Here is an 11581-nt window from a genome sequence, read left to right on the forward strand (position 1 = left end):
ATTCTATACCCTTCCTGAATACCATTATAGGACTTAGCTCACCATGAATTATCCAGTGTCCCTTTTAAATATTGTTATAGTCCCAGGACTTCACCCTCCTCAGGTAAGGGCGTTTCCACCAAGTTGATCTAGGTGCGCTGGTAAGAAGAACGTCCTTTACTGTTTTAGAAACCTCCACGCACTATTAATTTCATTGGTGACGCACCGTAGTTCTTGTAATATGGAAGAGTAATAATTTCCTATCCACTTCTCACCATCACTCATGATTTTATTACTCTATAATATCCCCCTTGTCTCCTTTTCCAAGCTGAAAGGCAGGCTCTTTAATCTTTCCATTGTGACCCTCTCTCAAACAATGCATTTAGTTCCTTTCTGAACCTTTCTAGTGCTAAATCATCTTTGGTGAAAGACAACTCTGAATAGGATTCGAGGACATTGGCTACCATGGATTTATAAGAGCAATAATATATTCTCAGTCTTACTCTATCCTTTTTTAATGATTCAACATCTTGTTTGCTTTTGACCAGCTCTGCACACTGCATGGACATCTCAGAGAAACTACCCATGAGACGCCAAGATCTTTTTCCTGACTCGTTGTAGCTAAATAGCCCCATCATATTGTATTAATTGGGGTTATTTTCCAATGTGCATCACTTTACATTTATCCACATTAAATTTCATTTTGCCATTTTGTTGCCCAATCACTAGTGTTGTGAGATCTTTTTGAATTCTCACAATCGCTTTCGTCTTAACATCTGAGTAGTTTAGTATCATCTGCAAACTTTGCACCTCACTGTTTACCCCTTCTTCTCCAGATCATTAATGAATAAATAATAGGATTGGTCCTAGGACTGACCCTTGGGACACCACTAGTTACCCTCCAATCTCTGAGAATTACCATTAATTCCTACCCTTTGTTCCTGTCTTTTAGCCAGTCTCAATCCATGAAGGGACCTTCCCTTTTATCCATGACAGCTTAATTTACGTTAAGAGCCTTTGGTCAAAGGCTTCTGGAAACTAAGTACTACTATGTCCACTGGATCCCCCTTGTCCACATGTTTGTTGACCCCTTCAAAGAACTCTAATAGATTAGTAAGACACGATTTCCCTTTACAGAAACCATGTTGACTATTGCTCAACAGTTTATGTTTTTCTATGTGTCTGACAATTTTATTCTTAAATATTGTTTCGACTAATTTGCCTAGTACTGATGTTAGACTTACATGGTGATGTACTACCGATGTTAGACTTCATGGTGATGAACTATGACTAACCTAAGTGGGGTCATCCTTAAATTTTTGAAAACCTAAAGTCATGACTGTTGGAAACGAAATACCGAGGGAATCAGGATTCCCAGATAATATGCAAAGTAGACATACCAGACTGCTGCTCCACTTCAGCCTACTGTTCATTTGGACTCATTCTATACTTTTTCTGACTCTCATGGAATAAATCAAATTACTGAAATGCAATGGGAAATATGGGGTGCCAGCCAGACCTGGACAAAAAGAATTCTAACAGAGGACACTAGGGAAGGAAGAGAAAGGCCCACTGGCTTCTATGGCAACTATGGAGAACAGCAGATTCATCAGAGCTAACCCCTGTTGTGTTCTGGATAAACCATTGAGGTGTTCAGTGCACCCAGATCCAACTGGAGCACATTTCAGTGTCACGCCATTCAGCTATCAGAGAAAGACTCCAACCATGCAACAAGTTCCTTGTGGTGAGATCCATGGCACCTGTGCAAAGTGCCATTTGAATCAACAGATTTCCACACCGTTCTTGGGACCATCTGCACAGAACTCATTGCAGTATCAGGCCAAAAGTGACTATTTTCAGTTCTAACCTATGTGCAATATTTTTAGGCAAACCTAATCTTTCAAACAGGAGAAACAAAAGAATCAGTTTGGTCATTCATGGGAAACTGAATCAGTTCAACTGATACCATAGGGCTACCAAGATGCACGTTAGCAAAACAGGAGATCACAAAGTGAAAAGAAATGAAGACGCTAATGAGCACACAAAGAACTCTTATCCAGCTGGAAGCTAAGATTTCACAGTCAATAATCAAATATTAGAGTTGGGGGGAGGCATATCCAAAGGCGATAGCGTATATGAGTTTGTACAAAATTTGCTCCTGGAAACAGCATATCAGGACACATTCATGCACAGCAATTCTTAACCAGACCAATGAACAAAGTACCACTTCCATATTTTAGGGTCTGGTTTTGGAATAACTGAGCTAAATGCCAATAAACCCAACAAAATCAAATGTAGATCAGTTTCTCTAAACACAAGAGAATGTTAAAATCCAGTAAAACTAAAGTTTTCATTAACTGATATTAACAAGCAACATAAAATTAGTGAATTTACAGGTAGCTCACCTAATGAGCAAGATGAATTTGAAAAGGGGTCAGTTAAGCAATGTATTCTCCTCATCGTTCACATCCACAAAAATGCAGATGCTTTAATCATTATTATTTACTCTTTAAATGCTAATAACAAATATCAGAATCAGAATCAGATTCCTCTTGAAAGTGGACTACGCTACCAACACGAGTATGATCACTTTAGTTATTTATGCCTCAAGTATAGATTCTGAACATATTTGTAAAGATTCCTTTGTGAAAACTGCCAGAGCAACTAGTGGAAGCCATAATGATCAGCAGGGATGTCAATTACATTTATATCCCCACAAACTGATCAAGCCCTCTTCCTCTTAACTCCACAGCTTCCCACCTAATCAATCTATTAATGACATTTAAGAGTGGAGAATAGAATAGAAGAGATTACTAATAATAGAACTACTGGTTCCTACTGGATTGAATCCTAGTTACACCAGCACTGACGTCATCCCTAATCACACCACATACCTTTAATGTGAGAAACAGGTCTGTTCCCAGCCTCTGATTAGTCTGTAGGATGGTCACACAACAGAATACTTCTTCTCGATGCATTAGATAACAATTAGGGAACACTTTCAATAGCTTCTTATTAATCAATGAAACTTGTCTCCTCAGTCAGAGCTGTGTGCAGTGGTAATATCCACATGGGAAAAAAAAAACTAAACAGACTAAAGCTGGATAAGTTCCCCACATGCTTGCAGAGCTATAGAACAAGGACAAAAATGGCTATCAAGGCTAGTGGAGATTAGCAAAATTAGAGGAGAAAGTAATGAAATGCAAATTAGCAAAACTGAGCACTCCATTTATCTCATGGGAAGATATCACTCTGATAACAGCATAAAGCAGATAAGGCCTCTGTCTGGCAAAACAGCAATGTGCTAATAAATGTTTTCTAAAATTCATACTGGATTAACCTCCCAGAAACTGCTCAACAGAATGTACCCAATCCTATAAAACCAGACGTATCTCAATGAACTAAAGAAAAAGGGGGGGGGGGGGGACAAAGCATGTAAAAATTGCCTCTCCAAATTACATCTCGTCTATAAAGAAGACTAAGACATCTTCCCCTCATTAAATATTCTAGATAAGTCAAAGCCTACACAGTAGTAAGACCACAAGGTTCTAGGGTCTGAATTATGTTCATCCTTATTTCTCAAAATCACTCTGTTTTACAAGAAAAAATGAAGGAGTTTGTGTACCTGGACTTGAACCCATATGTGCACCTGTATTTTGGGGATGAAAGTAAAATAATAAAAACGTATTTCTAAAAGGTTGCACAGAGGCAGGTGTCGCTCTTATGGTATCTTTCAAAACAGATTTGATTTTTTTTCCCGCCACAAGCCCTTGCAAACCTAGTCCTTATCGGTCTAAACACTGATACTGTATTTTTCTCTATTCTCTTTCCTTTTTCTATGTTGTATTTGTGGGGGTGGGGGCTTGTTTTTGTTTAATGATTTTTCTAAATAGGTCTTATATACACAGAGTTCAAGAGTCAGTAGCCACCTCCACTGGTGAAACTTTCATATAGCTCAAAGCCTGACTAATCACCATGAACCAGATCAAATATGTGAGGCTGTGCTAATACCCACCTTCTAGCTTCTGTCCTCAACTTCCTTGCCTAAAACATCATAAATCCCTAACTACCTCCATCTTAACAAAAACAAAACAGTTTGTTAAATGCAGTTGCATCAATAAATCAGCCCTTAATCCCATTCCACTAGCATTTCAAATTAATTTTGATTACAGAGGTGTTGTTGTTTTTATTGCAGAACATATCAGAATTTTAAGATTGTTTTGATGAACTGCTACTATTCATATGCAGTTCCTCTTTCTTAGAATGTAGGAGTCTTTGACTGACAACCAATTTCCAATAAAATGGCATTCAAGCTCTAATTAATACAATTCCATTCTCTTGTATTAGACTTCAATATTTTCCCAAGTCCTTGTGAAACAGACATAGCAGCAACACAAACGTTTTTGGGTGCAAAGGGGAATTTCAGACGTACTTTTCATGTGTTTATGAATGTAGTAAAGCTTTCAGAATTGTGAAGCATGAAAATATTAATCAGTTACATATCTTCTGACATGTTCTGCATCAACATCTGGTGTATGTGCAAGTGATGAAGTATAGTATTTGGCACAGAGGCTTATTTAATCTTCTCTTTCCAAATTGGGCAGAGAAAATTAGCACTCTTTAAAAAGTTACGTTTCCAGATCCAGTTGTTCCTTTAAAATCGGCAGCACTGTATAGGCTGTCTGTTCTATTTTAGAACATGTTTCTGGGCTGAGAAAAGACTGATCTTAACTGATTGTCTATGTGCTGTTTCCTATCGCTTTTTGTCTCTCCTGCAGTATCTTACTACCAGAGCTTAGTAGACAAGTATAGCCTAGGTTCAGCTGTTTTACTTCTAGTTCTATCAGTTCAAACATCTGTTTTATTTCTGAAAATACTGCGTAGGAAAAGTGTCCAGCTCACTCTCATCAAACATAAACTTTTCTATAAATAACCAAGGACCTAACGAAATAATTGTTTGGAGAAAATGAAAGTGTGTTTGGAAACTCAAATTCCTCTGTGTTGTATGCCTTAGCTGTCCCTGTGTGAACATATTTCTGACAGAATGGATCAGTTGCTCTAAGATGCTGTCCCCGGAGTCAGCAAACTGAAACTATAACAGAAAATCCAGGTATTAACATCATATTATGTGCTAACTATAAACCATCATTTCACATTGACATTATTCACATCTATCCTCTTTTATCTAAATCACGTATTTGCTTTCTAATCACAGTTTGACAGGAGAGAGCGTCTGACACAAGACAGTGAAGTGATCTTTTAATAAGACAGCAGTTCAAAGACTGTAGTTTTTATGCATAATAACGATCTTGATTTAATTTGCTGCTCCATAAAAAGATTTTCTACAGGAAGAAAAAGTTAAGTAGCTTAAAAAGCTACAAGTGCTTGAGTAGTGGTCCTGTTTCTAAGTATTCCTTAAGGTGAGATGTTTGTCATTTTGACCTCCTATCTGAATTGTCTCCTTGTAACGACAGTAGTCGCTGCAGGTATTACTAAATATTTCTTCCACCTGCACTTCTCTCTCTCTTTTATAATGTTTCTTGGAATTTTGTCTGGTAATTAGTACCAGGTCAGTGCATCATGTCTGATGCAAATATGCTCCTGAAATCTGGTTGACAGCTGAATTCATTTTATTTGTGATCTCTGTTCCTAACTGATCCAAATGATTTTTATTCCAAGTGATTTTGTAGGTCGAACAATATACAGGCCTTCTAGTGCTTGTCACAGATCATTCATAAAGGGGGTTAAAATATTTTTTTTAAAATCAGTAAAATGTAGATTATTTTAAGATTATCAGGTTTTACACTAAGGAAATGTTAACATTAATATCTCTGTCTAGGTTTAAATAACTAACATAGTGGACAACATGAGACAATCTTTTAAATCCATTCTTTATGGTAAGAATGTACAATTTTTATCCTTCATATTGGACAATACAGTAGCATCAATACTAAAAATTAGATGAAAAAAATTATTAGCTGAGGCAATAGCTCAACCTTTATATTCATTTTAATTTGAACTGCAGTGTGATTATTACTACTGACTTATTTTTACAGCCCGATCTTGGTTTCCCATTGTGCAGAAATATAACCCTGTTGCTCTAGCACTAGACCACTTTACTGTCCCACTTTCTGTTCTCTAAATACTGCAGGATCAATAAGCAAAGATTTGACTCCCAGCAGCCAACAGCCACAGACCTGTAGTTCCTTTTAATTTGCAGCTACATTCTAGTGTCCATCTGGTCCATTTTAAACAGTTATTTTCTGTTTTCTTTTCTCTCTCTGCTATAGAGAAGCTTTCAGACATGATTACTCTAAGCTGCCTGTTTGCCAACTAAAATCTTTTACTATTCATTATCACAAAGACTAAATTACATACAAGAAAGCCTACGATTGAAAAGCCAATTACTACTCAACCAGATTTACCGTGAACCTCCAAAAATACTGACTTAATATATCCTGTCCCCACATCGGCGTAACAATTTTGGTAATTTATAGCAACCAATGGATAAATAAAACACTGAATACAATAAGCCTGAATGGATCTAAGCATTCCTGTGGCTTAAGCAGGATACATGAGATACTTAAATTATGTTGGTTCATGCTGAGGAAGTAGGAGTTGCTTTATAATCACCCAGGGTGCCTATCCCATTCCCAATTTATTTCTTTGCAAGAAGCATATGTATGAGGAGGCGGCGTAGTGATATGGAAGATACAAACCTGCACATCATAAGTCCCGTTTAGTAAGACAGGTCTTTGGGAATTGATGTCCTGCAGCACTCCTGAAAGCACAGTGCGGTTGACTTTCTGGAAGTCTTTGGAGTGGCTGAACTGCACCATGTTGTGGAGAGCCAAAATTTTAGTGTCAAGCTCCGCATCCTGCCTGGTACGGTTGTGCAGTCCTAGGTGGTATTTGCGGAAGTGTTTGATGAGATCTGTGGGGTCGTTCCCATAGTAACCATAACCACAGATGTTGCATTTGAAGTCCTGAAGCTCTGGAGATAGAGGCGCCGTATCTGGGTTATCATTTGCTGACAAATCTGCTTTTGATTTGTTCGGCCTTAAACCCCCATCTGAAGGCACTTGTGGATTTTTTGAGGCCATGGGGACAGGACTTGACCCTTGGCCATCGGTTTGACTGCTTTGCACTTGCACTGTTTCATCTGTAGCTTTTGGCGATGTCTGATGCTCTTTGTCTGTCTCCACTGGATCTCCTGATGGAGTGAAGACCACTTCTTGGGTGTCATCTGCATCTGATCTTAGAGGAGACTTCAAGGGCTCACAGATTCCCCCAACAGCTGGAGATGAGAAAGTCAGCATATTTCTGTCTGTCACCTCATCATGAGGAAAGGACGGAACATTTCCTCCCTTATTGTGGCTTTCATAATTGAAGCCAGCCTTTTCACTCAGCACTGAGCTTTTTAAGTCTTTTTTAATGCTGGAAGATGGCTCTTGGATATGCAGGCAAAGATCCTCCTTGTTGTTTAGCTCTGCAGCATCACCCTGGTCAGTGTTTTCTTGCATCTGATCTGCAGAAAATTCTTTTTTCCTTCCAGACTCTTTGTTTTCTGTACCTGTAGACTCAAGGATCTGTACCTCACCTTCACTAGCGATGTTTCTTAGAGGGGGATTCTTTTTCCGGACCATATCTACCAAAATAGAGAGACAAAAAATTATGGAATTATTTGAAATATAGAGTAGAATGTAACCCTGGCATTTTTCCAGCATTTTAAAATATATAGATACATAAAACCTGAAGAAACAGTTTTTGACAGACATATTTTAGCTAGTCTATGTAGCAAAATGGAAACATAAAAAAAAACAAATTGGCCACATTGCAAATGCACTCAACTGCAAAAATTCCTTTAAAATCTGTGAAAATCTAACTTCCATCAGAGTAAGTGAATTAAAGGTGTCATTATCTCTTCTGAAAATAGTGGTCAGTTAAAGCCAGTAGGAATTTCAAAGAATGCGTTATTGAAAATCATTTTAGTATACTGGGGGGGGGGAAGGGAAGCCTTTGTGGTCTAATGTGAATAAACTGCACAACTAGACGAAGTGTAGTTTAGCAGAAATATGCCTACCATATACAGCTAGGAGTACTTGAACAGGCTATTATAAAGGTATCCGATTTAGGTGAGCAAGTCACTTTGAGGTTTTAGGAAAGTTATCTTTCCAAAATCTATCTGCTGCTTTTTAGCAAAAGCATCCCCTTTGTACTCTTGTAAACTGCAACCTAGATTAAAGTGAAATACTAGACTCCAGCCCTGAAGATTATTACTCATGCAAGTAGCCCTATGTGCCACATAGGGAGAGCCAGACTTCAGTAGGACTACAAATGTGAGTAGTTTTACAAAACTGAATCCATAAATTTTACTACACCGCTTTGCTTTATTACAGATCTATCCTGGAAACATCTGGAGGTGAAGTAGGTCTAACCATCTGAATGTTTTTCTGTATACCTGTTGAACCTTGACTTCAGGCATTACCAGTACTGCCAAGTAGGAAGACATACCTCCCAGGTCTATATATGGAAACTGGGACCAGGCAGAATGTAAGAAGTCAACACTGATGACTTATTGCTAACTGAAAAGGGAATGGTCTGAAAGAATGGTGACTGATATATATAGACAACTGCAAATGCACTACATAAGCAATTGTGATTACCATTGAGGATTTTTTTTAAGATGAAACTTTCTTGACTGTGCATTTATAGGCTCTGGATTAAGATGCTCATCATCAGCTGCTTTGATCAATCTGTGTTCAGACACTGACTGTGTGTAGAAGACAGAAGTTCTACAGTATTTTCAATGGTCTTCTTTTTGCCAGTGCTGCACACAGTAGTAGTTGTTTTTCCCCTGCCAAATGGTATGTGATCTAATGGCAGCAGACTGTACTAACATACAGGAGATCCAAGCCTGAGACTCAAACTTGAACATCGGTTTCCAGGCCAACAGTGACTGTGAGTGCTACATTACATCTTTCTGTGAGCAGAAAGCAGTGCTGGTGCTGATGCTTTTCAAATGGTGCCATATCCAAACCTCCTAGAGTGTAGGATGATCTTCTCAAAACAATACCAAGAGAAGAGGGGCTGGGGCCAGAGAGTAAATAAAGGAATCAGCATCTGTACTTCCTTCTATTTATATCTGTTCCACATGAAAGGGCAGTGTGTACTACATTGAGAAAAAAAAGACAACTTCTCATGGAAAATGTCCCTCTTGTGCTGAAGGCTCTGATGTCTTTGCGGTTGAGCTGATCCACAGGCAGCATTGTCTGCAAAGAGACTATATTGACATGCAGTGCTAACTCATTACACACACACAGGGACATTCCGTGTGGTCTTAATTGGTTTCTTAACACTCTAGTGCAATTCCTTATTTTAGTATGCAAACGTGCCTGTGAATCAAATGCCTTCTCCTCTTTCAACTAGATCATAACTGCCAATGCATACATGTGCTGAAAAGATAAATAAATAACACCTGAACAATGTCAGTCAGTAGTCAGGACTGTAACAACAGAAAGACTTCTTGATACAGCGAGGGTAGGTTAAGCAAGACAGCCCCAACCCCACAAAGCATGTAAGCATAGGCCCAACTTGAAGCATCTGGGTAGTCCCATTGACTAATGGTATTACCGTTGTTCTATGGGACTTCTCATATGTTGATGGTTACACATATGCTTACCTGATTTGCAGGATCAGGGTCTATGCTAGGTGTCTTTCTAAATCCATGTTTGCCTGGGACCTGCTTACACAATCTAAACAATCTGTAAAATAATCACACTTCCACTGAAACCCATGGGCAAATTAAAAAGGAACATCAATTGTGGTAAGAAGGAGCCAAAGGTCTAATAAGAAAACATCATGGTGTTTTTTAAGGTCAAAATTAAACAGGGCTGAATTTCTGTTTATTAATGTTTTTGCAACTGGTTCTATGGGTAGATAAGGAGAGACTTATTATCTTCATGTAACTGGAGGGAGACAAAATGAAAGACATTCTAAAAGAATCCCCACCCTGGCAAGAGCACCAAGAAAACTGGGGCTGCATGCAGCCTTATTAGATAGGACTCCAGATATAGATGTCCTATGTTCAATCTCAACTTCCATGTCTATGGGGCCATATGCATATGAAGGCAACACCGAATACTTCCGCTTAAGGGAGTTTTCCATGCTGTATTTTATAGTCATAAAAAATATGAAAATGTTCATATAAATAGAAATTGTTCTCAAGCTGCATGTAAGTTTTTTTTATTTTATGTTTTTAATATTCTGTGATTTACATGGCTGGTATTTATTCTAGAGAACCCTTAGAAAAGAAATGATACTTTTCCTGTTGCTGGAATTCCATCACTATCATTTTTCAGGAAGACATATTATGTAAATAAAAGCACATTTGCAGTACTTCTAAATCAAGGAAACCATCCACTAGCAAGTCTTAAGTTAGATACAGGAAGAATATAGCCACTCAAATTATTATCTCTAAGACAAATAACAGATTGCACAGTGTTTTATTGTGTGCCAAGAACTTTTTCAGTTAACATTTTCACTTGAAAAAATGGATCACATACTTGTAAAATCATACCCAGCATTGACTTCATAAGGCATGTGGCTTTAGAGTGCTTTTTACAATTATTAATTCTATTAGTCAACTAGCAGGAGGGCTAATGCAATTGTCTTAGAAGATGCACGGAAGACACAGAAGACATTTTGAGAGCTGATCTGTACATCTGCAAAACAAAACAAAACAAAGGTTTTCCTTCCTAAATTATGCATTCACAATGTTGCTTTTACTTAAAAACATTATTATGCCTATTTTATATTCACATGCAACCATTACCGGGCACTATAGCAAGAATGGCAGCAAGCTATTCTGTACTTCAGTCAAGCCTGAGAAGTGCTACATCTCTTTCTCTCTCTTTTATGCACATACACACACACACACACACACACACACACACACACACACACACACACGCAGAGATTATGTTATCACATTAAATTGCCTCAGATGTCAGTTTTACCCAAGAATGTAAAACAGATGCTGAAATCTAGCTGGAGATGTTGTGTAGGAAAAAAAACGCTTTAATTTTTTTTTTTAATAAATTAACATATATTCCACATTGCTGGGAACTGTATGGCATAAAGGGAGCTGGTAATTAGATACCAGCTCAGTGGTTCAAATCCAGCCCATACTGGCAGTGACTGAAAATCATCATCTATTGAGTGCGTAGTGTCACACAATAAAATGAATCTAGTAGCGTTAATTTAGTTACTAGTGGGCAAGTGTCCATATGACAAAAACATAGTCAAAATGACAAAAGTTTATTCTCAGTCTCAGCAAAGAGACTAAGTGCCAAATGCGCATAGGGATTGAACTACCTGCTCATCATTGGAGATGGTAATCTTTCCACAACTAAGCCACGTCTACACTACGGGATAATATTGAATTAGCTAAAATCGGTTTTATAAAACTGATATTATAAATTCGATTTCATGCGGCCACACTAGGCACAGTAATTCGGCGTTGTGCGTCCATGGTCCGAGGCTAACGTCGATTTCTGAAGCGTTGCATTGTGGGTAGCTCTTCCGTAGCTATCCCATAGTT

General features: G+C 38.1%; 1 protein-coding gene across 4 annotated transcripts in view; it reads right to left on the reverse strand.

The window, feature by feature from the left end:
* TRPS1 (transcriptional repressor GATA binding 1) overlaps window positions 1-11581 on the reverse strand; it is a 269671-nt gene that overhangs the window by 213015 nt on the left and 45075 nt on the right. For 2 of the 4 annotated variants that reach the window (XM_032765747.2, XM_032765748.2), the window contains exons 2-3: window positions 10545-10703; window positions 6699-7627 (exon numbers count right to left, since the gene is read on the reverse strand). In XM_032765747.2, the coding sequence (XP_032621638.1) occupies window positions 6699-7627; window positions 10545-10581 (966 nt within the window). In that variant the 5' untranslated portion in view covers window positions 10582-10703. The remainder of the gene's footprint in view (window positions 1-6698; window positions 7628-10544; window positions 10704-11581) is intronic. The other 2 variants (XM_032765749.2, XM_075063196.1) reach the window with 1 other exon arrangement.

The sequence above is a fragment of the Chelonoidis abingdonii genome, chromosome 2 (genome assembly GCF_003597395.2).
Source record: "Chelonoidis abingdonii isolate Lonesome George chromosome 2, CheloAbing_2.0, whole genome shotgun sequence".
In the NCBI taxonomy this organism is placed as follows: Eukaryota; Metazoa; Chordata; order Testudines; family Testudinidae; genus Chelonoidis; species Chelonoidis abingdonii.